Raw genomic sequence first — 27,948 nt, 5'->3', positions numbered from 1 at the left:
CTGGGCAGGCGCCTCCCGAGTACCGGCGCCCATTTTGCCCGCCCGCTAAGGAGACCCGTGCGCGGCCTACACGCTTGGGGGACAGCCCTTTAAGACGACATCTCCGCGAACGCCGGCCTCTTGAGCCAGGGGGACGCTCTTTTGAAAGTCAGTCCCAAAACAGTTAAGGTTTTATTTTATTTTGTTTTATTTCCAAGTCACAGCCCCCGAATCTCGTACAACTCTCCCTGGACCACTTCCGGTTGCCGGCCCGCGCCTCATAACTTCGGTTCGAGTGACCTCGGCCCGGGATGCCCCTCGGCTCACCCCGGGCTCACGTCGCGATCCTGGCTTGAGTGGCCCAGGGTGGGAGACCTGGAAGTTTTAGCCTAGCTGTTCTCAAGGCGGATTAATTAGCCCAAGAAACATTATATTCATGTGAGTAACCTTTTGCAGAAACAGTGTTATACTGTATCTGAAAAAGTATCACTCTTAAGCTTGGCTGCTGCTACTTTCTACAAAGGCTTTTAGGTAGCTATTTGTTGGATACAGGGAAGGGGAAATGGAGAACTTCAGTTTTTATTCAAGTTCGGATGTATCACATTAGGTATCCAGAATGCAAGTTTCCTCGGGTCTCCTTGTCTCGATGATATCAGACAGTGAAAATATATGTAAAAGTAATTTTATTTCGAGGTTTGTCAAACGTGCCAAGGATAAAAGTACAGATCTTCCAACTCACAAGTCTAGGAATCACACGTGGATTTTGGAAGCGATTCTAAATCAAAGCACAATATATGCCGTGCCGCCTCCACAGCCCGTCCGTGTTCGTGTCTTTGATTTGGTTTTCTACTTTGTGTAGTTTTGAAGCCAGGCAGGTATGGCAGTACTGGAAAGGGAACATTCCCAAGGTGCTACTTCAAGTGTTGATGCTTTGCTCTTTTCTCCCAAGTCAGTTCCAACCCAAGTCTCCCCACACATAGGGTCCCCATCCAGTGCAACGATCTGTAATGTGCACGCCAGCAGCCTCCGTTTTTACCTAACGATCTGTAAGGATCACATGGCACATCTTTCTATAATTAATTTGATCATGATGAAGGTTGGAAAATTTTCGTGTGCAGTTACATTGGACCTGTCTAAATTTTCTCTTGTTTCAATTTTATATCATATGTTATTTTCAGTTACTGTTTGTGGCTAGTATGCCCCGTCCTGATGGAGCAGGAACGGCTGTTCTTATTATTATGATATTAATATTTGGTGATGGGATATAGTGCCTTTAGGCACTTTCAAGAAGAAAAATACCTTTTGTTTGTTATCGGCGGTAGTCAATCTCATATTCCAGAATGAGGTTCACTAGCTTTTCTAATGCTCATGGCTGCCTTTTACAGCTCCAGGCATTTAATTGGAGTAGACCAAAATTATTAACATTTATGGCAAGCTTATTATATGCTACATACTAAGCATTTATATGCCTGGTACATGTAAACTGCCCCAGTTGAAGTCAAGCTCAACAACTTCCCCACTGTGTGACCTTGAGCAAGTTACCTAACTTCTCTGTGCCTTACTTTTCCTCACCTTTAAGTGGGGATGATAATAATACTGCCCACCTCATAGCGCCCTATGAAGATTGTGAAAATTAAATGAGTCAATATATGTAAACATATAGGAATGCTAAATAAAGACTATCGTGATTAATATGTTCTTTAATTCTCATTTTACACCTCAGGAAATTGAGGTGGAGAGACGTTAACTTGTCCAAGGTCACAAAGCTAGTAAGTGACAGACTCAGGACTCGTACACAGGCCTGGGCCTGTGTTCTTGGTAATTTCACTCATTGTAATTGGACGAGTTTATTAATTGACTTCTAATAAAATAAGCGTATTCAACTGATCAATGTTTAAAAACTGTTCATCAACCTGGCAATTAAAGCAAACTATACTTATTTTAAAAAGACACAAAAGAATTTATTCTGTAAAGGAAAAATGATAGTTTTACTTAGATTACTACCTAAGAGCCCTTCTATCTTGTATGTCACCCATTTAAAACCTAATTTACAAAATGCCTTACTAAGAAATTGTCTGTCTGGGCCAGTGTGCTCTCTGGCCCTGAAATCAAGGTGACCCTCATGGGGACAATCTCTTCTAGTGGATGATAAAGTTATGCAGTTATCTAAACATTTTTGGAACTCATTTGTATTTGCAGCTGGCAGTATTCCTTGAGTTGAGTTGCACAAGTTTATATTCCATGTATTGTATTGCACCTTGTACCTAAGTCTATGTTGAGGTTTTAAAAGATTCGTCTTAGTTCGAGAAGTCCTGAATTTTGTAAACAAGTATCATGTGCAAATAAAATGTTCTCTAGTCAAATAAATTTGGGAAATGTTAACATAAAGTTTCTTTACTGCATAACTTGCCAGAACAGTTACTACACTAATGTGCTTTATGACTCTCCAAGATTCCCAAACTTATTTGACCAAGGAAATGTTGGGAGCAAGTTTTCTAAGAATCACATTTTTCCACTCATAAAACCTGTGATTTTATAGGCTTTGATCTGAATTCCTCTCCCTCAGCCTTTGCATTTCTGTGCTGAGGATTTTGTTCGTGCTCATATGGTGACTTCTCTGTCCCTTGGTCACTGCAGTTGTCTTTCTCTGGGCCTGCATGCCCTCTGAATGGTAGCACACACAAATCCAGGATACTGTGCTGAGAGGTGGTTCCCAGGCTCATCCCTCTGATGCTTCGGGTCACAGCAGCACATCACACTGCCTTTCTTCTGAGAATGTTTTGTAGTAACTCATAGGCCTCTTTGTAGTGACTCAGTAACTCAGACCATCATCTCCAGTCTCTTTGCCCTCTATTCCACTGGCATTATTTCCTTTTCATGTCAGTATAAGCAATGCAGTTTTGTTTTCCATTCAAAACAAATTTAAATGTCAACATGGTTGTTGCTAGGACTTATCTATGAAGTTGACACATGGTTTCCACTTTTTCAAAACAGTTATTGGCCACATTTAAGTCTTTTGTGCTTGAAATCCGAATTTAATATATTTCATTTTGACGTTAGTATTTACCAGGTTTTTGTTTGTATTTCTCTTTTCCAAAGCTCTGGGAAGGAGGAGAGGCAAAACAACTGTATCTGCAAATGGGAAAAAAGGGGGGGCTTTGGAAAAAAATTATGTATAGCCAGAGGCTTATGCCTAGAGAATCAATCTCTACCCACATATACGTAGCCAATCATGACAACCACTGTGGCGTTCCTTTGTTTCCCTTCCCTACCCACCATACATATACACCTGTTCACAGAAACATTGCTTGACCAGTATCTGAGACTTGGGGTGCCCAGAACTGTGTGGGGTGCCCAGAACTGTGTCATGCCTGCTGTTGAGCAGTATACAGTACTGTGCTTTCGGGAAGACAGGACTTCCGAAATAAGCAAAGCAAATGTGTAAGGTGGTTTTGTTTAAATATAAATGTTACAGTAGTCAAAAGAGGCAAGAATTTTCTAAAGTTTTCATAGAGGAGGCAGGCACCTGGACTCTGCTATAATAGCACTTAAGATAGGCAGAGAGGCCCAGGGAGGCATTTTAGGCAAATGGAAAGCAAGAGCAAGGGTATGGAGCTAGAAATGAGCCTGGTATTTGGGGAAGGTTGATCTCAACTGCAGTGGTAGTTGTAGTGCCTGCTGGAATTGGTGACATATAGGATGTAGCAACTGAATAAGAGGGAGAAATCCAAGATAACTCAAAAGTTTTGAGTCTGCAGGATCAGGAATGGTGGTGTTGCCATTGAGAGAAATCAGGATTTGGTTAAGGAGAAAGTTTAGATGAGTTTGAAATGAGAGAGCACATATGTATGAAAACTAAGACAGGAGCTTGCACCAGGCTCAGAGTCAGATGCACTCAGGGTATAATGGGTGAAGCATCTGGTTGCTCTTGACAGTCTCACTTTGAGGACTCTAACAACCACCCTCCCACGCTGCATTTCCTTTCCCACCTAATGAGAATAGGAGGTCTTTGTTTTGTGGGGCAGCTCCCCCAATGCCGTATCTATACTCTGGCCAAAGGTAGAAATACAGTACAACTGCGCTATAATGCTGTGAGTAAAGTCTAGAAGATTCACTCATGCAAATGCACATCAAGTTATTGTGAGGTCCTAAAATGAGATCTGGGGCTTGGGCAGAGGATCATTATAGAGAGAGTTTGCCCTACCACTCAAATGCTTCAGGAGGTATGCTTCCTTTACACCTCTCAAATGTGCTTCTGGTCTTCTGGCTTAGGAAGTCAAAATTTAAACCTAGTCCTCTATGGAAACATGGGCTCCTGTAACATCCTGCAGAATTACTAAAATAAAACAAGGACCTAGATGGATAACTTTCATTTGCACTCACTCAGCTCCAAATCACTGTGATCCCCAAAATCTCTTGCAGCTCAGAAATTCCATGAAGCTAGCTTACTCTTCCTAACAAGAAAATCCCCTTCTAGAAATGCCCATCCGCTATTTGTAAACTTTCTTAGTACACTGATAAATAGATCCTTTGCCCTTAAAACAAACTTTCAATTTCAACTCTGAAAGCCATGCACATATGTCCTTCAGAATCTTACCTTTTAAAATGGAAACTGCTTGGAAGTGGCTTTTACCTGGGGAATATGGCATGCATGTGTCTGTTATACTGCCTTCCTGCCAAAATAAGTGTGTCCTTAGGCACGCTCTTTGCATATTCTATTGCTAACTACATTTTGCCAGACACCGCTTGTGAATGCAGTACGTGTGAGACCACTGCCCCGCTTCCTGTAGTGCTAGTCCTACATTTCCACAGAACTCCTCACCTAGCCAAATTCTTGAGCGCTTTGCAGTCAGCAGCACTACCTGAGGCTCTGCCTGAGTGTCACTTCAGTTGTCTTGCAGAAAGCTTCAGATGTCCTTGGTTCTGTTTAGGTTGTGCAAATAGACATATATGAGGTTTGGTTCTGGTTAGTGGTTGCTACTACCAGATCACCTTGCTTACTGGTGAGTTCATTCAAACCCAAAAAGTCACACCTGTGTCCTGTGCGCGGGTGCTGCAGGCTTAGGTGGAGAAAAGCAGGGCTAGAATTGGAACCCAAAGCCCAGAATGGCAGGAGAGGATGTGGGGGCTCCACCCGATCACCTCTGGGTTCACCAAGAGGGTATCTACCGCGACGAATACCAGCGCACGTGGGTGGCCGTCGTGGAAGAGGTAACTGTTTACATTTTGCTTATTTCTTTGATTTTGCTTTCAAGTAACTTGGTTTCTATTCCAGTCTCAATATTCTGAAGTCTTTGGTTTTATTTTTGATCATTCCTTTCCATTAGGAGACGAGTTTCCTAAGGGCACGAGTCCAGCAAATTCAGGTTCCCTTAGGTGACGCAGCTAGGCCAAGTCACCTTCTAACCTCCCAGCTACCTCTCATGTGGCAACTCTACCCGGAGGAGCGCTACATGGATAACAACTCTCGCTTGTGGCAGATACAGCATCATTTAATGGTACACATGTTGCTTAATTATTTTCCATTGTATTGAGACTCTCGTAACAGAGTACTCCATAAATTTTTCTTTTTCTGACAGGTCAGGGGAGTACAGGAGCTGTTGCTTAAGCTTTTGCCTGATGACTAACCTGGTATGTATTTCTATTTCTCCTCCGTCCTCCCCCTCTTTGTTTTGGCTCTATTCAGTTGTGGTGATTTTAATGATTTTTTTTTCCAGGTGCTGGGATTCTACGAAGATATGCTCCTTTGTTCTGTTCAGTATTTGGCAATCACTTCATCCACTACTGCAGTGCACCCACCCTTGGGCCTGGGGGGAGGGAGTGGGTTGAAAAACTGCTCAAGAAACAGAAGTTTAGGAAGGGTCATGAAGAATACTGCAAGTGAAACTGCAGAGAGAGGTTACGTAGGCAGAAAGCAAGTCAACAAAAGCACTTAGTCAGGATCCGTAACTTGAAATTGACTCCTTTGGAAATTGCCATAGAACCCTTAATGGACATCATCGGCTGGACCTGGGATCTGATGAATCCCACAAAAGTCAGCACCTTCTACAGAACAGATGCCCTGATCACCAAGGACTTGGTACTGATTTAGAGAGAAGAGAGCAGCTCCTAGCAGCATCAACATCTATTTGTCGCTTATTTGCCCTGCAGCAATTCACCTGCCTTTCCTTCTCCCATCCTGTAAATATCCTAGGTTTTGCTCCAGTGTTTCCCATCCCAGTACTGACCTAATTTGGATCTACTGAGTATTTAGAGGGCTCTGAAAAGAGATATGCATTGATGAAATTAGCTACAAAGGCTTCTGGGCCTTTTTTTCTATCTGAAATCGTGTCTTCAAATTACTGGAAGTTGCTGATCAAAATTGTGGGTTCTTAAATTCATTCTCTGATTACAGATATTTTAAATAAGCTGGTTTCTATAAGAACTTCAAGAAAAACCATTTTAGCTGCTTAACTGGCACCTTTCTCAGGAAGTAATAACACCAAATATTGCTGATTCCTAGGAAAACATTTACTACTTGTAAAAAAATTTCCTGAGTTAAAGTAGTCATAACAGTTTATATACATTAAAAGTAAGGTTTTACTTTAAAAAAAAAAAAGTCTTGGGAATAATAGCTACCATGTATTGAGTCCTTTCTGCCTTCCAGGCACTATTGTATGTACCTTATATACTTTATCACATTTAATCCTCCTGTCAATGCTTTGAGGTAGGTATGATTCCCATTTTATATATGAGTAATAAAAAAAGCTCAAGGAGTTTAATCATTTATCAAGGGTTTCTTCTGCGAATGATAGAGCCAGGCTGCGCCGTCGGCTCCTTTAGCCTAACGTTGGTTTACAGTATTCAAAAAGAGTTGATTGAATTCAAGGTTTTTTTCTTCCATGTAAAGCTATTTATATCTTCCAAGCCTAATGAAATGGATATTATAAAAATACAGTTGATTCATCCTGTGTTTGGGAAGAGTATTTTTAGTGTAATTATTTTCCAGCAATTGTAAGGGCATACTGCTTGTCTCAGAAGAAAATTCCACGTAGAGGGGCTTTAAAGTCTTTATGGAAAAAAGGAAAATAAAAATCATTTTTCTTGTTTTAGTTTTCTGGATATGCCGCAGAAGGATCCGTGCCAGAAGCAAGCCTGTGAGATACAGAAATGTTTACAAGGTAGTATATTGTAAAATGCTTTAAAAATATTTTTCCACTGTGAACTAATTATAAGAGACCAATTATTCTTTTATCTGTATTAACTCTTTTTTAAGAATGTAACATATATGTAATTATCCTGAAGATTCTCTTCATTGTATCATCAAAGATGGAGAAAATAAAAATGTGATCAAAGCTAGGGGTTTTCACTCCAGGTGATTAGCATCACCTGGAGATCTTTAAAAACTTACCTAGAACAATTCAGACTTCCTGGGGCTAGGGTCTGGCTGGGAATCAGGCTAGAAAACTAACCAGGTGATTTTAATGCACAGCCAGAGTTGAGAATTACTGAGCTAAGCAAAAGGGTTTTGTTGTTTGTTTTTACTAAAAGGCTAGTTTTAAATTGGTTGGTTATACTTCACTGCAGCTGACAATTCACTTTTTAAAAGCAATCTGGAAGAGGTGGGGTTGAAATAACAATTGGAATTCAGGCTGCCAAAGCCATCAGCTAACTCTTAAAGGCAGAAGTGAATCTCAACTAAAGCATATTTGAGGTGATTTGTCCATTTGTCCAACTACTAAGTTTGACCAAATGTTGGAGGATTTTAGTTTTCTAATCAGTAAATGATTATTGCCAGAAGAGCAAATAGAAAAAGCTATAAGGCTATCTGAAATTGAAAAATTTTTAGTAAGTTTTCCCCACTAGTAAAGTAATAGATAGAGATGGACGGTCATGAAAATATAGAAAGGTATGAAGGAAAAATGTTCAGAGTTCCCCCAAAGATTCACCACCAAAGAAATCCTTTGTGTATTTCCTTGGACTTTTAGCTTTCATTCTTGGACTTTTCATCCCACAACCCCACCCTTGTTTCTAGCTCCAAATCTGGACTGTTACCCACCCTGCTATACTGCCTTTCTAATCAGAATTGTCTTTCCTATCCTGAGCTAACTACTATGTACCCCATTTTAGTACTGGGGGACTCATTAACTTCAGCTGACCTAGAGCTTTTAGGTCAGGTCCTTCTTAATTTAGTGTTTATGTATGGTAGGGATCTGTAAATGTTTTATGAAAAAGGCCAAACAAGTAATATTTTAGGCTTTGGAGGCCAAAGGCCTTTGTTGTATATATTGTGTATGTGTTGTGTGTTTACAACCCTTTAAAAATCTAAAATCCATTCTTAGCTCCCAGCTGTAAAAACGGGCTGAATTTGACCCTAAGGCTGCAGTTTGCCAATTCCTGATGCACAGCCTTAGTAGGGGAGGTCTAACAATCAGCTTAAACTGTATGCAAAATAATGTGTGGTTTAGGTGCATTTTCCTAATTCATCAAATTAGTGACCAGTAATAATAATGATGTTAAAAACCAATGTCCTGGAAAAAGGTGCATGCTATCAACTCAACCTTGAAGGAAATTATATATTAAAATCGCTTTCAACCACTTTGTAAATCATACTTTTCTTCCTAATGAACCTGTTGACAGGTCTCTAAATTTGAAAGAATTCAGTGGATTTTGGTATATCTTCTTTCTTCCAGTTCCATAGGTACTGAAAGTGAAAAGGGGTGATAGCACTGATCTAAACTTCCCTGTACCTTAGTCCTATGAGATCATGACTAGACTCTGCCTGTATGTTTTTCAGCCAACAACTACATGGAATCAAAGTGTCAGGCTGTCATCCGAGAACTGCGTAAGTGTTGTGCTCAGTATCCCAAGGGAAGATCTGTCGTCTGTTCAGGATTTGAAAAAGAAGAGGAAGAAAACCTAACACTGAAGTCTGCATCAAAGTAAAGTTCTGCTGAAGTGCTGCTCCATGTTTCCACCAAATGAATTTTTTTTATCCTCCTGACTTTCTTCAGGTCAGGTAGCAGCAAATAGCAAATGAAAAAGTCAGTTATAAAAGTTAATGAATATGCCATCTATGCAGAACAGGCAGAAATATAAACACATTAAAAGACAAATATGTAGAATGTAATATACTGAGCTGCTAAAATAAACCTGTTTAAGAGAAAAAGTTTGGTTTTGTACTAAATGTATTTTAAGACTATTAGATATAGGGTATTAATGAATTCTCTTGAAGTTCAGACCACTAGTGCCATTCATCAAACTTAAGTCCTGTGAGGTATGTTAGGTGAAAGGACTCACTTCCAGCATCACAATTTTGATGCCTTTTTTTTTCTTGAGATGGAGTCTCACTCTGTCACCCAGGCTAGAGTGCAATGGTGCGATCTCAGCCCACCGCAACCTCGGCCTACCAGGTTCAAGCCATTCTCCTGCCTCAGCCTCCCGAGTAGCTGGGATTATAGGCATGCACCACCACACCTGGCTAATTTTTGTGTTTTTAGTAGATGGGGTTTCACCATGTTGGTCAGGCTGGTCTTGAACTCCTGACCTCATGATCTGCCCACCTCGGCCTCCCAAAGTGCTGGGATTACAGGTGTGAGCCAATGTTGATACCTTTTATAGATTACATGCTAAATTAATTCAAAGTTTCCTTTAAACTAACTCATTACCTTTTGTACTTCCAAAAATACAGAGCAAAAAGTGTCTTTCCAGATGCCAGTAAGAGCATTTCTTTCTGCTTTTGCATCCCCACCCCAGCAACTAACCAGAAGTGCTTAATATTCAGTCAGTGGTAAGAAAGGCATAGAAATGATGCTTGTAATGTTTAATGATCCTTAATTTATCATGAAGGAACTGAAGAAAAAATTTTCATTGGAAGTCAGGTAGGCAGCAAGATAATTCAAACTTAGTTGGTTTATCTATTCTTCATATCGTAATAATAAAAACCTGTTACAGAGGATCCAGACAATATTAATACAAAGCTGCTGAATGAAGCCTATTGACAGTTGTCAGTCACTTTATGAAGTAGGAGGAGGCAGCATGCAACAGGCCATTTGCTTTCCTCAAATGGATGCTTGAACCACCAAAGTCCGTCCTCTAAAAAAGAAAAAGATGACTAAAAGCAGGAACAATTTCTGCTAGGTTCCTGATGTTAAAATACCATGATTATTTGAGACCAACTGTTTTCCTTAAAGCAGCATTCCTCAGAGTGTTTCTAGGAATTGCTGTAACCAGAAGAAAAAAAAAAGCTTCTGTGTTCAGGTAAGTTTGGGGAATGCTAGGTTGCATACAAGTAAACAGGTTAATTTCCTGTCAGACTTCAGAGCTTTCAAAAAGCCTAAGTGAACCTGTTTTGTATCTGTGTGTGTGAATGCTCTCCAGAGAGACTTAGAAAAATGCTGCCTTAGAGACGTTTGGTTCACAAACCAGAGTAACAGAGCTAAATCCCCATGAAATTTAAATGAAGTCTGTGTTAATAATAAAACAATAAAACATTATACAACTTTAATGTTACACCATCTACAAATCTAAATTACATTTAAAATTATCAGTTGATAGTGGTACTAGGATTTACTTTAGGAATCACTGCATGATCAAATAGATTGTTTTTCTGTGTTTTATTGCTTATTTTTACTGAGTTAACTACTCCAGTTTCAGACTCTTTTAAATGTTTTTACGCTAAAGTATATGTATTAGTCCATTGTTGCATTGCTATAAAAAATGCCTGAGACTGGATAATTTATAAAGAAGGGGTTTAGTTGGCTCACAGTTCCATGGGCTGTACAGGAAGCATGGCACTGGTATCTGATGGGCTTCTAGGGATGCAAGTGCAAGGAAACTTAACAGTCATGGCAGAAGGCAAAAGGGGAGTGAGCACTCCACATGGCCAAAGCAGGAGCAAGAGAGAGTGAGGGGTGAAGTGCCACACACTTTTAAATGACCAGATCTCATGAGAACTCACTATCATGAGTAAAGTACCAAGAGGGGATGGTGCTAAACCATCCATGAGAAACCCGCCCCCATGATCCAATCACCTGTCACCAGGATCCACCTCCATTAGGGAACACAGTTCAACATGAGACTCAGTGGATCCAAACTGTATCAGTATACTAATTTCTTTCGGTTTTGAAAGGTTCAAATCAGTTCTTTCCTTTAAAGGATTGTCTCAGTTTAAGTCAACAAATCTATTTGAAGACATTAATTTAACTCTTATTATTCTTAGCTACTATTATGATATACAAAAAAATAAAATAGCCATTATAAAAGGCTTAACATTTACTGAGTGCTTCTTATTGCTAGGGACCAACATTAACACTGAATGTCAGTCTTAAGGAAAGAACTCTAGGAAGGTGAAAACTATGATCTCCCAGTTTAGAAACCGCCCCCCCCCCAAAAAAAAAAACAACCGTTAAGTTGGCTATTAGTGATGCTACATTTAATCACTTGGTTAGTGACTGACCTTTTAGCTAGAAAAAGCCCTTGCTCTTCCACTTTGCCACAGTGCAACAACTCCTTTCCTTGCATTCACTCCATACGATTCCTAAGACATTTAATGAACTATAATATTACACTTGTGTTCAGTATTCAGAAGGCATCTGAAGTTGTATGGCACTTAATATAAAAGGCCTTAAAGCCCTGTTAAGCAAAACTCTTCATTTTTTCAGCACCAGCTTCCAACTCTGTACTTCAGTGGTTCTCAGTCTCAGCTGCTCATTAGAAAAAGCTAAGACTTTAAAACCTTGGGATGCCTGAACAGCACCCCAGACCAGTGAAATCAGAATCTCTAGGATGAGAGCCAGGCATTAGTAGTTTTTAAAATTTCACAGGTGATTGCCAAGTGCAAGCAAGGATGAAAACCACTGCTCTCAATAATGTCATTTCTTACCATCTTAAAATTTAAAAAGACAGTTTTGACAAGTCAATAAGCTGACTTTAAAGCTTTATACAAATGTGAAAAAGTGCAACACTGTTTTCTTTTTAAAAAGAAGTATTAAGATTCATGACCCTTAAAAAGAATACAAGCATCAGAAATATAAGCTACACCATATGACTTCTAGAAAAATCAGGCTCAGAACTAAAATAGGTTTTCTGCCCAATTACTCAAATGTTAGTGTGACCTCTTAGAGAATTGGGCAGAAAATGTATTTTAGTTCTGGGCCTGATTTCTGAGAAATCATACTGGATTTCATGACAGATAAATGAAGCTGATAATTTGGTGGAGGGAGCAGAGGGCAGCAGTCAAATTTTTATCTGGGGTCCAAAACTGGCTGTGAGCTTCCCTCTGAGAAGAAATTGACATCATCATGAAACATTGATGATACTCAGAAATTTCAAATCCATCAGTGTACCATTTTTTTTTCAAGCAGATTCCCAAACTGTTCCAAGTAAGAGCCCAGCCATTAGTTATGCCCATCTTTCTGGCAACCATCAAACAAAAGAATGATGGAGAGACTATTCTTACAATAGTTAACCACACAATAACTCTGCTTTCCAAAACCAGAAGCACCCACCCCAAGAGTATGTTGGCTAGAATTATGCAAGAGTTCATTCCTTGTAGAATCTGGTCCTCCAACTTGAATCGTCTTCTGCCAGCATCCATGAGACAGTAACTGCCCAGATCCAGTAGCAAGGACTGTCATCCCAGTGGTGGGGGAGTCAAGAACCCCACTGTCCTGTTAATGAATATCTGGAGGCTGAATGGCAGGAGATGGCAGCAAACAAGTGGCCATTTGGGAGGAGAGTCATGCTAATAGATTATCACAATGACAGTAACACGACAATGGGCTGCTCAGGCAAGGGTCCCCACCACCACATCCCTCCCCCGACCCAGCTCCCGTGTCAGCAATGAGGATACACATCCTTGGGGGAGAGTGAAACATTGGACTCCATCTGTTGAGCCCGAGCAGGCAGCCGCCAGAAAGTGCCCCTGGATCTGTCTCTGCTCTCCAACTCTGGGGAGAACCTTGGAAAGAAAAGACTCAAACGTTCTACCTCTCCTGTAGCATACTCCAAGTCCCCATCCCACCAGGTCCCATTGCAGCAGAGACGCTGGGTCAAAGGGTGGCTCAAAGTGGCGAGGACGCAGGGCGGACTCACAGTAGCCAGGAAGGGGACAGAAGGGGTCCCTGATGCCATCCTATTGGTTGACAACTTGGAAGCCTTGAGTGCGGTGTTACCACGTCGCCGCCACAAGGGGGCGATGAAACTCCGAACACATTCCAAGTCAAGTTTCTCTGGGCCATACACAGCGACAACGCTCTTCCCAAGGAAAAACTTCTGCCCCACCACCACTAATTAGGAACGTTATTGGACTCTGCTACTGGAGAAAATACGTGCCTAGCTCAGCAGGCCTCTCCAGTCAAATGAAAATAGTGCACTGAAAGGTGGAGCTGCCTGGTCCTTGAATCATCTCGGTTTTGCATGGAGGAGTGGTAGCTGTTCTTTTGGGGGAAACCTTAACTCCCACTTCACCACCTGAAACAAAGATGCTGGCACAATAGGGCCTTGATTCACAGGTACCCCAAAATGCCTGAGCCTACTTCACTGATGGTTCAGCTAAACTGAAAACAAGGTGTGCAGCTGTGCGTGTTCAACCTCCATGCCAGCTCTGTACAATCCCAAGTGGGCGCCGTGGACTCACATAGTGGGCAGAACTCACAGCCATTCTCATACTAGCAGGATGAGGCCAACCTGCAATACTGACCTCAACCATGACCCTCACAGTCCTAGAGACAACCAGCTGGGAAAAAACTTCAGGAGAGACCTACCTACAGATCTTAATTCAGACAATCAGGATAGAGTCTGAGGCCAGACTATTACAACCTACTCAAGGTAATTTAGAACCACCTGCTAATCTTTGCTGTACTCACCAATAATCACAGGAAAAACAGATGCACCAAAAGACAACCCCTACCCCACTGGAGAGGCACTGGGTGGCCAGTCTCCCCACATGCAACCCAAAGGGGCACAGAGCATTTTGGTTAGCTTTGCTGTTACCATCCCATTGCTGTGGGTAAGTCACACAGCTAAAGTGGCTGCAGTCACTATCACCATATATGGCATAACCCAAGAGACCCAGATGTCAGGAGAGGCAGAGTATGGGGAAGCAGGAAACAGATGACTCAGTGTCACTACATATATCCATATCAATATATATAGATATAAATATATAGCAAACAAAAATTTAGAGGAGGATATATAAGGTTAAGAGACTTATTCAAATCATGCAAATACAATGTGAACCTTGCATGAATTTTGATTCAAACAAACTAAATGTAAAATACTTGAGACAAGGAAATTTTGAACACTGATCAGATTTTGGATATTATGTAATTACTGTTAATGTTTGATATGATGAGGTACTATATTTATGATTTTTAGAAATAATTTTTACCTTTTAGAGATACATACTGAAATATGATCAAATGACATTTTGATATTTGTTTCACAATAATTGGTAAAAATGAGCATAGCTATAATTTTGTTGTAGGTGAGTGATAGATACATGGGGGGATTATTGCACTATATTCTCTACTTTTATATATTCCTGAAAGCATCCATAATAAAAAGTGAAAAAAAATAAGTTCTTATAGAAAAATACGCAGCAAAGAGGCTCATACCATTGTGGTTTTGAGATGATTCATACATATTGCAAACAAAATGGCTTATGTTTCCTTAAATGTAAGGAGAAAAACACAAATAGGTGATGTCTGTAAAGTTCCACACATCCACTGGTAGTTTTGATTTTCAAATTCAATACATCATTCTCAAGACGGGTTAAAATGCAAACATTTTTAAATGTATGGCCTTAGAAACACACTCATATTTCACAAGAGATCATCTCCAAGATTAATGATTAATTCTGAGTAAAACTAACCTTTAATAGTGAGTTTTCTTTCTATAAAGTCATTATTCATATATTCCACAAATACTCAGCACCTATTAAGTGCTAAGCCCTGTGAGTATAATGGTGAAGACAGAAGTCTTACCCTCTGAAAGCTGACTGATATTCTGGTTGGGACTGTAGACATGGTAACATGCCACTACAGCAAAATATGCTAAGATTCTGTGTGTGTGCATGTGTGTGTGTGCGTGTGTGTGCATGTGTGAGCTTTTACAGAATTCTAGAGGTTGTGGTCATCATGAGATGGTAGATTACACTTGACGGAAATTTATTTCACATGTATCACAAGAAAGATACAATATGTATCTTTCTTAATTCGGAATCCCTGGAAAGCTACTTCTTTAAAATTCTGGTTTAAATGTTATATTTCAAACTAACTAGATAAAAAAAAAAAATAGAAGTGGCACAGAGGAGTTATGGCCACCCCTAATGTTTTGATAAGAATACTTCATTCACATTTCAAAGCTTAAAACCTTTTCTACGAAATAAAAATCCAAGATCTTCCCTTTCCCACCTAAATCACTCGTTTTACAATAAATAAACCCTTTGGAAACAGCCATGAGATACATTATCCTGTATGGTAGAAAACATTCCTGGACAACATCGGATTTTTCAATTATAATAATTATGCTGCCAATTTTGTCGGCATAATTATAACAGATTTAAATAGCTCTTTCTGTAATGTAAAGCCAACTAAAAAAGAAAGTAGACACCAAGATACCAAAATCTTTCATGCTTAAAGGCAAATGTATTCAGTTCCTTTCCATGCAGCACACAATAAGGTTATCTATGTGCTTATTTCTTTTCCAAATCAACAGTTCGGGACAACCTTTCAGGATCTACTCATCCTCCACAGTCAGCCATCTTGCAACGTGTTCTCATAAGTGTCTTGCATGGGGGTAAAGGAACTTTCTTGTTGACCTACAGACTGACCAAGTAGGGGGTGTACTGGGAGGAGAGCTAAGGACTATTGTCTCTTCTGCCACCATCAGGCTCATGGTGCCACATTAACTTGTACCAGCAGACGCTTATAGAAGCCACTCGGATTTGCCATGGCAGGGAGGAAGGAGAAGAGGAGGAGGGACTCGATGTCCTATGATGGAGTGTAGAGGTTGCTGGCTGGAAAAAAACAGGAACAATGAACATGAAGTCATCTTCCTTAGGATGCCATGCCAAGCAGAAAGCCTCCGAAAAATCCCCCAGTCACTAGAACATTCTTCTTCACAAATGACACCACCTGAAAACAGAAGATAGTACAATGGGTTGTTTTGCTAAGGATGTTAATAATATTAAGAATCATCTCTATTATACCTATGCCTGCTCCCAGGTAGATGCTATAAATTCTCATTCTCACACTTCACCACATCTAAGATGATTAACAGGTGAGGTTCTTATTTCCTTAAGTTCCCAAAGCTTCCCACCTCCCCTCTACCCTTCTGGAAAACCCAGTCATCTGAGACTCAGTGCATACATTCAGACACTCTTTACGGCTCCTTAGTCTGTCTTCTACCAATCTCCTGACCACTCCCCACCCTTCCAAATTCAGAGACAATTTTGGTAACTGGCTCAGACTTCCTCTTTCTCCTAAGTATGATCACCACCTTAGAAAGTGTTCATATGAACAAGACATCCAACATCCTGGCCTGATCATTTCTTGAACTCAAATACAGTGACTTCATCTCCAAACCAACTAAGCTACTCACACCCTGACATTCCCCTAACATTTTTCACACTACCACCCCATCCTCCTAGGACCACTGTCTCCTAACCCTCCAGTAAGCCCTTACTCCAACTATGCCTATGTCTTCCTGCCTCATTTCCACTCTTCCCCCAACTCTCCTGGACCTCTACATTTCCTTAAATGAAGCACTTTTGTCATCTGCCATTGGGGTAAAGAAAAAAAATCATACAACTTCCTGAAAAAATTGGTTTAGTTTATTATTTTTACTACTCTTTCTTCAACCTTGCTAATTTGGCTTTCAACTGCACCACCCCACTAAGCTGTTCTCACTGAAGTCATCTTGTTGCTAAATACTGAACTAAATCTTCATCCTATTTCTCAAATCAGACCACCAGCTCTATGAGTAAGAAAACCAGCCACTACATCCCCAGGGCCTGTGACAGTGCCAGGCCAGGAACAGGAACACACAAATTTGTGAAATTCCAAATCATCTGGTTACTTTATAACAAACTCCCTCTGTGAGTCAACAGTTGGTTCCAATCAAATATTAACTTTATACTTTTTATTATATACACTTCCAGTATTATTTTAGAAGTTTTCAGCACGGCGCCGTGGCTCACACCTGTAATGCACTTTGGGAGGCCGAGGTGGGAATACTGCTTGAGCCCAGAAGTTTGAGACCAGCCAGGACAACACAGGGAGACCCTGTCTCTCCAAAAAATTTAAAACTTCACCGGGTGTGGTGGTAAACACCTATAGACCCAGCTACTCAGAAGGCTGAGGTCAGAGGATCGCTTGGTTGAGGCTACAGTGAGCCATGACTGTGCCACTGCACTCCAGCCTGGGTGACAGAGTGAGACCTCTCTTAAAAAAATTTTTTTTACTCACTGTGGTGAGTCACTGTGCCCAGCCATGTATTATTTTTATAAACATTTGAATAATAAAGTTTTCATGAAATAAAGTATAACTTTCATAACTTTGAGGAGAGACAGAAGGAAGAAAGGAAAGAGGAACCATCTGGGCTCTGGGCTCCTGTAGATACCCACCTCTGTCACCCTCCCACTCTGGGTAAAGGCACCAGCTTTGACCAGCCACTTGCCAATCACCAGGATGAAGAGCCACTCACAACATGAGAAGCCTGAGGCACACACACGGTATTTCTTCTCCCCTGCACTCAATCTGTCTGTTTTCCCTGTGAGGCTAGAGTGAGATAATGGGAGAATCTCTCATCACTCCAGGCTATAGAAAGTACCAGCTATCTTCTCGACACCCTGATCCTTGCTTATTTCTCCCCAGTTCAGTGTACTTATTTATTTGGGACATCTGATATATTTCTAAAGGTAATAACGAAGCAGCAAAAAATATCCTTTTAAAAAGTAAGAACTTCTCCTGTCCCTACAGTGCCAGGTTATAATCTAACTTGGCTTTAATGAACAAGATCAGGGGTTAGCAAACTACAGCCCATGGGCCAAATCCGATATGAACCTCTTTTTAGATAAAGTTTTATTGCAACACAGCCACATCCACTTATTTAACATATCATCTATGGCTATTTTCATGATATACAGTGGAGCTGAATACTTGTGACATTTCCACTAGTTATATGCAGAACAAGCGGAGTATAAATGTTTCAGAGATACGTGTGTATGGAGACAAAATCATACTATGCTGCCCTACATTCCTACAAGAACTGGTTAAAGGGATAATCACTCCACAAATGTACACAGACAAAGGTTACCAAACACTTTAATTATCCAGCTTTTAAAAATGCTCTGAAGTGATGATATTCCAAGTTAGTTTTGTCTCATTACTCTAAGTTCTTTGTAATGCTTAAGCCCTGTCCATCACTGAGATATGGTGCAACAGGGTTAAGCCTTGTTTTTGTACACACAAAATTGTCAGCACTGTTCACACACTACACATGAACAATGCGAGTCTCACCTCCTCAGCTTTGCTCCTGACCTCAGTAGGTATCTGATTGCTCTTACGGATCTTCAGCTGCTCTTTGGCTTTCTTCATGTCCTTCTCCACTCGTTGCCAGTCAACTTTGATGTACCCAGTATGGTTTGCAAGCTACAGTATCAACAATAATGACAACAAGAAATGAGAAACAGATTTGTTATTTCTTTTCATCAGGATAAATCCTGAAGTAGACTCTCGAAACCCTCTGACTTTCCATTTTTGGAGACATCTGCCATTTGATTCTTTGTATCATGATGACATCTATTCAGCATCCCCCCAATATGTGAAGCCATATGCCTGGCACTAGAAATAACTACTGGCAATTCTTTTATTTATACTCTTACAACCCTTTTACAAAGAGTTATGTAAGATGAAAATCAAGGTGGGGATCAAGATGTAGGGTGAAGAGATGGACCTTACAGCCAATACAAATGTTTCCAGAGAATGACCCTGACAATGTGCCCATGAGTGTCAGTTTCCTGACAACGTGAACAGAATAAAGCATTCAGGCAGTAATTACTGTTGCTTAACAGGAAGAAATATAGCATCCAGCCCCACAGAGATTTCTCATGAGCAACTTCATATAAACGGGTATTAAGAGAAGCACATCCAAAGACACCTACAGCATATACCTATTTCCCTTGATAAAAAAACAGCAGGCAGAAACACTAAAACGCAGTGTAAATCTGATTCAAGCATGTAGTTTTTTGATGACGGATTAATATCATCCAAGGAATGAAGAGAATGACTATAGCCGACCAGTGAATGCCCTATCAATATCACTTCTCTACCTGGATATCTCAAAATATCCCAAACTAAAAGTCGTCACTTTGCTAGAGTCTCCTCCTGCATTGTTGCTCTTCCTCTAGTCCCTATTTTAGCTAATGGCACCACCAGTCACCCAAACAGACTACAGAAAATACTTGTGATGTGTATCATAAACAAAACATTGAGACTCAAAAAAAGTGAACTTCTTATAGAGATCAGTAAGAAAGAAAATTCACTTTAAAAATGGGTAAGGGCAATTCACAGAGGAAGGTGTCCACGAAAAGGAAAAAGTTCAACCTCACAAGTAATCAAGCCATAGTAGCTCTACTTATGGGTTTATAACTAGAAATTCACAAAAGTCTATCAATACATGAATGGATAAACAAATTGTATCATGTTTACACAATAGAATATTACTTAGTACTAAAAAGAACAAATTACTTATAGCAACCATAGTTGAGTATCAACGTTTGTATCTAAAAGGTGGCTCTGGTTCATTTACTCTGTTTACCCCACAAAATCCTGCTATTAAACTGAGAGAATACATGGACTAGCTATTTGAAGGCTCTTACATAAAAACAGCAGCATGCAGACTGGAAAAGACCAGAAAACCAAAGCACCACCAAACTGGTGGCGTGTTTCCTGCTTTTCCTGCAGTATCGCCTGGCTTAACCTCAAGGCAGGACTCAAGAAACATCTGACGAAATTCAACGCAAATTCATGATAAAACTCTCAGAGAAAGAGGATTAGAGGGGAACTTCCTGAATTTGATAAAGAACATCTACCAAAAAAAACCCTGCAGTGAACTCAGAGTCAGCACAACATGGCAAGAAAAAGAATTAGGAGGCATCCTGATTCACAAGGAAGAGGTCAAACTGTCTCCAATCATAGACATCTTTGTCTACATAGAAAATTTCATAGACTTCAACAAAAAAACAAAAACTCCTAGACTAAAAAAGTTTAGCAGGGTCACAGGATACAAATTCACACAAAACCAACTGAATTTCTAAATGCTAGCAATTTGAACTGGAAATGAAAAATGTTTAAATGATTTACAACAATAGGTGCTAAAAATAATTAAATATTGGGTACAAATCAAATAAAACATACAGGATCTGTATACTGAGAACTACAAAACGCTGAAGAAAGAACTCAAAGACAACCTAAATAAATGGAGAGACGACATGTACATGGAATGGAATGCTCAACACAGAAATGAGATGCCCAATTCTCTCCAAATTGTCTATAGATCCCAGCAGGATTTCTTATAGATACATAAATAAGCTGGTTCTAAAATTTATATGGAAAGGCAAAGGAACTGGAATCACCAAAATGATTCTGAAAAAGCACAGAGTTGGGGGAATCACACTACCTGATTTAAGATTTACTATAATGCTACAGCAGTCAAGACAGCATGTGATACTGAAGAAGACAGACACAGACCAACGAACAGAATAAAAAGTACAGAAGCAGACTTGGATAACTACAACTGATTTTTTACAAGGGTGCAAAAGTAGTAATGGTGGTGGTGAAGTCCCCTGGGTGGCCCAGACCAGGATTGCAAGGTGACTTCCTGCTCTCCTTGGCATTACTAGGGGACTGCACTGCAGGGGCAAAGCAACACCAGAACTGGGAAAAGCAGCCTCTCCCGCTGCAAGGTCCCTCCAGCGCCCTCTACTGACAAAGCTCAACATCCTACTTCCATTGCAGCACAACAAGTAGAGGGAGCCGAATAAACTGACAACTGGCAAGCGTTGTTGCTGGGCTCTGAAAGCTGCAAAAAGTGCTGGAAATGATCTACAGCTTGGTAAGAAAAAGCAACTACATTCATAAAGACGTGAAGGAAAAATTTCACTGTTCACAGATGGCATAAAAAGATTTTATAGACAAAACCCAAAAGAATCCCAGACAAGTCAGAAATAAGAGACTTTTTTAACAAGGTGGCTGGCTGAAAGAACAACATAAAATATCAACTGTATTTCAACACATTAGCATGAATCAGAATGTGTAGTTTTAAAAATTGTATCATCCACAAGAGCAACTAAAGTTATAAGGTATCCAGTAATAAAACTGAATCACAGATGTACAAGATCTATATGGAAAAATAATAAAAGTCTATTCAAAGGCATTAAAGAAAACCTAAATAATTGGAGAGAAAACCCATGTTCACAGATAGAATACTCAATATCATAAGAGATATCTACATGGTTCCAATGCAATTCCGATAAAAATTTCAACACGATTTTTGAAAATAACTGACAAGTCTGATCTAAAATTTAGATGAACAAGCAGGAACACAAAAGTAGCTGCAACACTCCTGAAGAATAAGGTGGAGAAATTTGCATTACCAAATATTAAGCTTTAGTACTGTCATAAAGATAGAAAGTTGACTAGTGGAATAGAACACAGAAACCAGAGTCACAGCCACACATACATGGATTTTGATATATGAAAGAGACAATGCTGCAAATGTTGGGAATGGGAAGAATTATTCACTAAATTCTGCTCAATTATCAGTATGGAAAAAAGGAAACTGTATCCCTATGTCAAACTATAACTCGTGATATAACTGATCTCCCAACATTATGCTTGCCTCCTGCTCTCACTCCTCTGGTGACAGATAACATGAGTGCCTGCCACCAATTCTCCACATTTCACCTCTGCAGCAAAGCAGTGTCCCTGTACCCCTTGAATATTGGAATTATCCAACACCAAAATCTCATTTTGAGGTGCCTTTCTGGAGACACTTTCAATACCAATTATTTCTGTCAGGGCCCCAAAAAGAAAGAGAGGACACACTCAAATTAAGACATTTCAAAGCAATATTAAGATGTTTATGAAGTTTGGGGCAGCATATAAGGGAAACCACAGGGATAGAGATGTTACTGCACTTCCACCTGAAGGGTCAAGGGGAAGGAGAGAGAGGTGTAAGGAGAGGCCCCACCTTGCAGGGCGTCTGACCTGTCCAGCAACAGAGCCAGCACCTAACAAGCCTACAGGGAAGCAGCCAACAAAAGTGAGGCTACATGACTTTTGAGGCTTGGGCAACAAAGGAGATGCAATTGGCACCACGTTTCTGGAGCACTGTGCTTGGGAGTCCTGAGGTCAAGGTGGTGTGAGGAAGCCTATGCCGGCACAGGGACCACATAGAAGAGCACTGAGACTATGGACATGGGGGAAGTAAGGAGAGGAGGAGGGAAGACAAACAGAGACAGAGAGACAAAGAGGCCCCACAAGTCCAGACCTACCCCAATCCTCTGATCATCTGGCCTGTAACCACATGAGACTCTGATCCACAAGCACCTACCTTAACCCTCCCCAAACTCCTGTAACCATGAGAGAGAATAAAGTGATCATTATTTGAAGCCATTAGGTTTGGGGGAATTTGTCATGCAGCAATACCACACTCAACCCAGATACAGCCAGTTACCAGCTTCCCTCTTCAATACATTTGATTTTCACCTGACCTATCTGCAAAACTCACTCCAATCATGGTGCTAATGCAGAACTTACCTTCCAAAGTGAGGGTTGCCAACTGTGGGAAGAGACAAAGCGCTGTGAATTCAGAGACTCTGGCATGATTCAGCAAGTTATGGCTCCCACAACACAGCAGCACTATGCACCGCTGCATGACAGAATCACGTCAGGAGTTTTAAGTTTTCCAATGAAATCACACTGTGGGTCAGGGGTGGCACAGGTTGGCTCTTTTAAAAACTCCTAGGTGATTCCAATGCGGAGCCAGGTTTGAATATCAATGCCGCAGAGCTAAGAAATGTATGCTTAATACAATCAAACGTCAGTTTTCTTTTGTTTTTGGAGAAACTGCTCCCCTTTTCTTTTTCAAGTCTTGCTTGTAAGTCTCTCCTAAGCAGTCTCAAAAGAACTGGCAACCACTGGTTCTGAAACTATGGGTCAAGGAGACAGCAGACAACATCTGAGTGTACTGTCACTTAGGTCCCATTTCTCATCACATGCTCCACGTCCCCTCTGTAAAAGCTAGCTATATTAGCATATGAGACTAAATCATCACAGCACACTTATATTTTTGAAATCACATCTGCTTAATATTTGAGCTGGTCTTAAAAACTCTTTCAAGGGAGCTATGATAAGGAATTTGCACTTCTGTCCCCACATGAGGAAATAAAATGTGACTGGGTAAATAACATTTACTAGTACAATGGATAAAATTTGACTCAAACGGTCACTAGCATTTAAAATAGTACACAGCCAGGACTGTATTACAACTCCCCACACCACATTCCTTAATGGGCAGGTGGAATTTCCAAACATCCGAGAACATTTCACATACAGACCTGAAGGAGAAAAAATCCACCTCCCACAGCTGTTGCAGCCAACTTTCCAACCTTCTGGAATATGAAACCCGTGCACCTACAAAAACAAATCAACATCAGACAAATTGATGAGCTGTCAGTTTTGCATAAACAATGCATTTCTGGCAATGTTCAGATCTTATGTAGCTTAAGATGATCTAGCTCCTTCCTATCCCCTACATAAAGCCCAGCCCCAAGAGGAGCATGCCATAAGGAAATCAAATCTTGGCTCTATGAATGTTGTGGTCTTGAGTAAGTCCCTTAAAACTCTCAGGTTATATTTTTAAAAGACGACTCTGGCTACATTGTGGAGAAATGATTAAACGGGGAGGATGAAGTCAGAGACTCTAGTTAAGAGGGTAAAGTAGCAATCCAGAAGAGAAATGAATGCCATGGGCCGAGGTAGAGATTGCAAGGAGGGAGGAGACCTGAGAACTGTTTGTGAAGAAAAAAATAAAACACGCCTGAGTTTGAGGACAGGACAGTTGCAAGGGATAAGTCACAAGATTCTGTCCTGAATGTGGCATTTTTTACAATATAAAAACAAGGAAGAGAAACAGAGGAAAAGGTGGGGGAAGGGAGGGGAAGAGATAATGTCATTTTGAATGTGTTGAATGCAAAATGTCCACATGATATCTGAGTGGCAACATCTCGTAGGCAGTTTAATATAATTATGCGTTTCTTTATTATTGTCTATCTTCCTGCCCCCACCCGATACATAGCTTCATGAAGGCAGAGATTTGTTGTGTTCATTGCTGAACACGTATCAGCTGTAATCATTAACCATTGTTGAAAAAATCCTCCCTAGACTCCAATTATCCAGCCACCTTCCCTTTTCTCTGCTCTCCTGTACAGCAAAACTACTTTGAGGCCATCTCTTTTGTCCTGTGTCCATATTCTCTCACACCTACTCCATTCAGGCTTTTGTCCCATGACTTCAATGAAACCATTCCTATCAAGGTTACCACTGATCTTGACCTCACCAAATGCTAGTGTTCACTTCTCAGCTTTAATCTCATCTGACCTACAACAGCTTTTGACACAGTCAATTACTCTCCCCTTCTTAAAAAAAAGAAATTTTATTGTGTATATTTGAGGTTTACAACATGATGTTATGGGATACATATAGACAAGTAAAGTGGTTACTATAATGAAGCAGATTAATATATCTACCATCTCACAGTTACTTTTTTGTGGTAAGAGCAGCTAAAATCCACTTATTTCATGGAAATCCCTAAGGCAATACAATTGCCTGAATGGAGTAGGTGTGAGAGAATATGGACACAGGACAAAAGAGATGGCCTCAAAGTAGTTTTGCTGTACAGGAGAGCAGAGAAAGGGGACAGTCGATTACTCTCCCCTTCTTAAAAAAAAGAATACAATAAAATTGTATTAGCTGCAGTCCTCATGCTGTACATTGGATCTCTAGACTTGCTCCTCTTACATATTTGCTACTTTGTATCCTTTGACCTACATCTTCCCATTTCCTCCCACCCTATCCCTGGTAACCAGTTTTATTTCTTTATGTTTATATTTATTACATTATAGCACTGTCTGTATATATGACTTTTTCCCCACACATATGAGATGGTGCACTATTTTGTCTTTCTGTGTCTTATTTCACTTAGCATAATGTCCTCCCAAATCTATGCTATGGCAAACAGCACAATCTCCTTTTTTAAGGCTAAATAGTATCCCATTGTATACACATTTTCTCTATCCATTCATCCATTGATGGACACTTAGGATGTTTCCTTATCTTGGCTACCGTAAACTAATGCTGCACTGAACATGAGAGGGCAGATATCTTTATGAGGTGGTGATTTCATTTCCTTGGGGTATATACTCAGAAGAGGAATTGCTGGGTTGCATGGTAGTTCTAATTTTAATTTCTTTAGGAACCTCCATACTGTTTTCCATAATGGTTGTAGCAATCTACATTTCCGCCAACAGTGTACTAGGGTTCCTTTTTCTCCACACCCTCATCAACAATTATCTTTCCTTTTGATAACAGCCATTCTAACAGGTGTCAGGTGATATCTCATTGTGGTTTTAATTTGCATTTCCCTGATCACTGGTGATGCTAAGCATCATATACCTCTGGTGGCCATTTCCATGCCTTCCTTGGGGAAATGTCTGTTCAGGTCTTTTGCCCATGTTTTATCAGGTTATTTGTTATTCTGCTATTGTACTCTCCTTCTTGACATCTTTCTGCTCTGGAATACCATTCTCTCTTGGTTTTCCTCATATATCACTGGCCATTCCTTATCAGACAATTTTGCTTCCTCTTTCTGACTTTTGAATGTTAGGTTGTCCCAAGACTCAGTCCTAGAACCTCTTTGCTCTGTGTATTCACTTTCTATCTGCTGGGTGTATACCATGATCTCTGATGTAGGTTACTGTTACAGCTCCTCATCTGGACTCCTTACCTCCACTTTTGCCCCCTAGAATCTATTCTCAATATAGCAGCCCATACAATCCTAAAACAGGGGACGACAAACCGCAGCCTGGGAGCCAAATCCTGCTAGACATCTCTTTGTAAATCAAGTTGCAACGGAGACTGTGTGACCCATAAAGCCTACAATATTTACCATATGGGGGGGCTTTTCAGAAAAATTTCGCTGACCCCTGCTCTAAAATGGAAGATCAAGGTACACTTCTGCTCATAACCTTCCAGTAGCTTCCCTCCTCACTAAGAGAGAAAGTTAAAGCCTTACACTTAACATCTTGTCTCCCATTACCTCACTACCCTCATTGTCTACTGTTCTCCCCTTATTACATTTCAGCTCAGTAAGAGAAAGAACTACAAATACAACAATGCATGGAGAACCTCATAAGACTTAATCTTTTTTAAACAAAAGTTAGATGTCAGGCAGTATATTTCTGAAGCAACTCTGAAATTGGAAGGTTGGTAGGACCAGTAAATAAATCATAAGGGTCCATTTTAAGAGCGTTCCACTGTTCAGACTTACTAAAGTATAATCAGAGTCACTGATACATATTTAGAATGGTTACAGATTTTTGCTGTTACAAAAAATGTTGCACTGTTTATAACACCTGGCTTTTTCTCTTTTTAAAACAAAACATGCATTTTTAATAAAGCCTAATAATAAAGCTAGACCCAAAAAGATCAAGCAATTTCTAAGTAACTGGATCCAAGAACAAGAATCAAGCACATTTATAAGAATAAAAAATATCTAGCACCCAATGAAATAAAATTCATAATATCTACCATCTAATTAAAAACTACCAGGCTTGCAAGGCAGAAAAATATGAACCATGATAAAAAAAAAAATCAACTAAAAGAAACCCAGAAATGATACTGATGACAAAATTAGTAGACAAAAGCATTAAAAGTTATTATAATTATATTCAATATGTTCAAGAAGCTAGAGAAAAGACTGCACATAATAAGTAGAGGCAAGGAAGCTCTTTTAAAAACATGCAAATCTTGGCTGGGTACAGTGGCTCATGCCTGTAATCCCAGTACTTTAGGAGGCCAAGGCAAGAGGATTGCTTGAGCCCAGGTGTTTAAGGCCAGCCTGGGCAACATAGTGAGTCCTCATCTCTCTAAAAATAACTTTTTTTAATTAGCCAGGCATGCTGGCATGCACCTGCAGTTCCACCATTCGGGAGGCTGAGGTGGGAGGATCTCTTGAGCCCAGGAGGTAGAAGTTGCAGTGAGCTGTGATTGTGCCACTGCACTCCAGCCTAAGCAACAGAGCAAGACAGTCTCAAAAATAAGATGCAGATCAAACTTCTAGAAATAAAAACTACAATGTCTGAGATGAAATATATAGCAGTTTAGACACTGTCGAAGATTAATAAACTTCATGAAATAGCAATAAAAACTATCAAAAATGAAATAGAAAAGAGATAAAAAAATGAAAGTGGTTATGATACTGAACTATAGTTATACAAGATGTTACCATGGGGGGAATTGGGGAATGGGCATAAGACCTCTCTGGATTATTTCTAACTGCATGTGAATCTACAATTATCTGAAAATAAAGTTTTAAAAAAGTAAACAGTATTAATGAATTGTGGAAAAACTTCACACAGCCTAATAAATGTGTAATTGGAATCACTGAAGGAGGACAGAAAAAAATATTTGAAGGAGGACAGAAAATATTCCAAGCTTCAAGAAAACTATGTATCTACAGATCCAAAAAGCTCAATGAAATCTAAGCAAAAGAGACAAAGAAGGCCAGGCATGGTGGCTCACACCTGTAATCACAGCACTTTGGAAGGTTGAGGCAAGAGGATCACCTGAGGTCAGGAGTTTGAGACCAGCCTGGCCAACATGGTGAAACCTCATCTCTACTAAAAATACAAAACTTAGCCAG

The 27,948-nt window shown here is 40.1% G+C and overlaps 3 protein-coding genes across 6 annotated transcripts in view; 2 read left to right on the top strand and 1 right to left on the bottom strand.

Moving 5' to 3' along the window:
• Positions 1–6,928, top strand: part of MTCP1 (mature T-cell proliferation 1) — an 83,116-nt gene extending 76,188 nt beyond the window's left edge. Inside the window, exons 1-5 of one of the 2 annotated variants that reach the window (XM_011971949.1) lie at positions 1–417; positions 5,039–5,190; positions 5,307–5,477; positions 5,559–5,610; positions 5,697–6,928. In XM_011971949.1, the coding sequence (XP_011827339.1) occupies positions 5,086–5,190; positions 5,307–5,477; positions 5,559–5,606 (324 nt within the window). In that variant the 5' untranslated portion in view covers positions 1–417; positions 5,039–5,085 and the 3' untranslated portion in view covers positions 5,607–5,610; positions 5,697–6,928. The remainder of the gene's footprint in view (positions 418–5,038; positions 5,191–5,306; positions 5,478–5,558; positions 5,611–5,696) is intronic. The other variant, XM_011971950.1, reaches the window with a different exon arrangement.
• Positions 1–9,127, top strand: CMC4 (C-x(9)-C motif containing 4). Of its 3 annotated transcripts, none has more exons than XM_011971951.1 (3): positions 1–417; positions 7,072–7,139; positions 8,756–9,127. In XM_011971951.1, exons 2-3 carry the CDS (start codon positions 7,082–7,084, stop codon positions 8,902–8,904), a joined length of 207 nt encoding a protein of 68 aa, XP_011827341.1. In that variant the 5' UTR covers positions 1–417; positions 7,072–7,081; the 3' UTR covers positions 8,905–9,127. The 3 variants fall into 3 exon arrangements, with proteins under 3 accessions (XP_011827341.1, XP_011827342.1, XP_011827343.1); XM_011971952.1 differs by lacking the exon at positions 1–417 and adding an exon at positions 5,607–5,610; XM_011971953.1 differs by lacking the exon at positions 1–417 and adding an exon at positions 6,156–6,159.
• Positions 9,128–13,759: 4,632 nt separating this feature from the next.
• FUNDC2 (FUN14 domain containing 2) overlaps positions 13,760–27,948 on the bottom strand; it is a 35,574-nt gene continuing 21,385 nt past the window's right edge. The window contains exons 3-5 of the mRNA XM_011971944.1: positions 23,585–23,660; positions 18,483–18,614; positions 13,760–16,097 (exon numbers count right to left, since the gene is read on the bottom strand). Coding sequence (XP_011827334.1) covers positions 16,020–16,097; positions 18,483–18,614; positions 23,585–23,660 — 286 coding nt within the window. The 3' untranslated portion in view covers positions 13,760–16,019. The remainder of the gene's footprint in view (positions 16,098–18,482; positions 18,615–23,584; positions 23,661–27,948) is intronic.

This window comes from Mandrillus leucophaeus, unplaced genomic scaffold (genome assembly GCF_000951045.1).
Source record: "Mandrillus leucophaeus isolate KB7577 unplaced genomic scaffold, Mleu.le_1.0 Scaffold1251, whole genome shotgun sequence".
Taxonomy (NCBI): domain Eukaryota; kingdom Metazoa; phylum Chordata; class Mammalia; order Primates; family Cercopithecidae; genus Mandrillus; species Mandrillus leucophaeus.
This window is presented reverse-complemented; position numbering and strand designations above follow the sequence as displayed.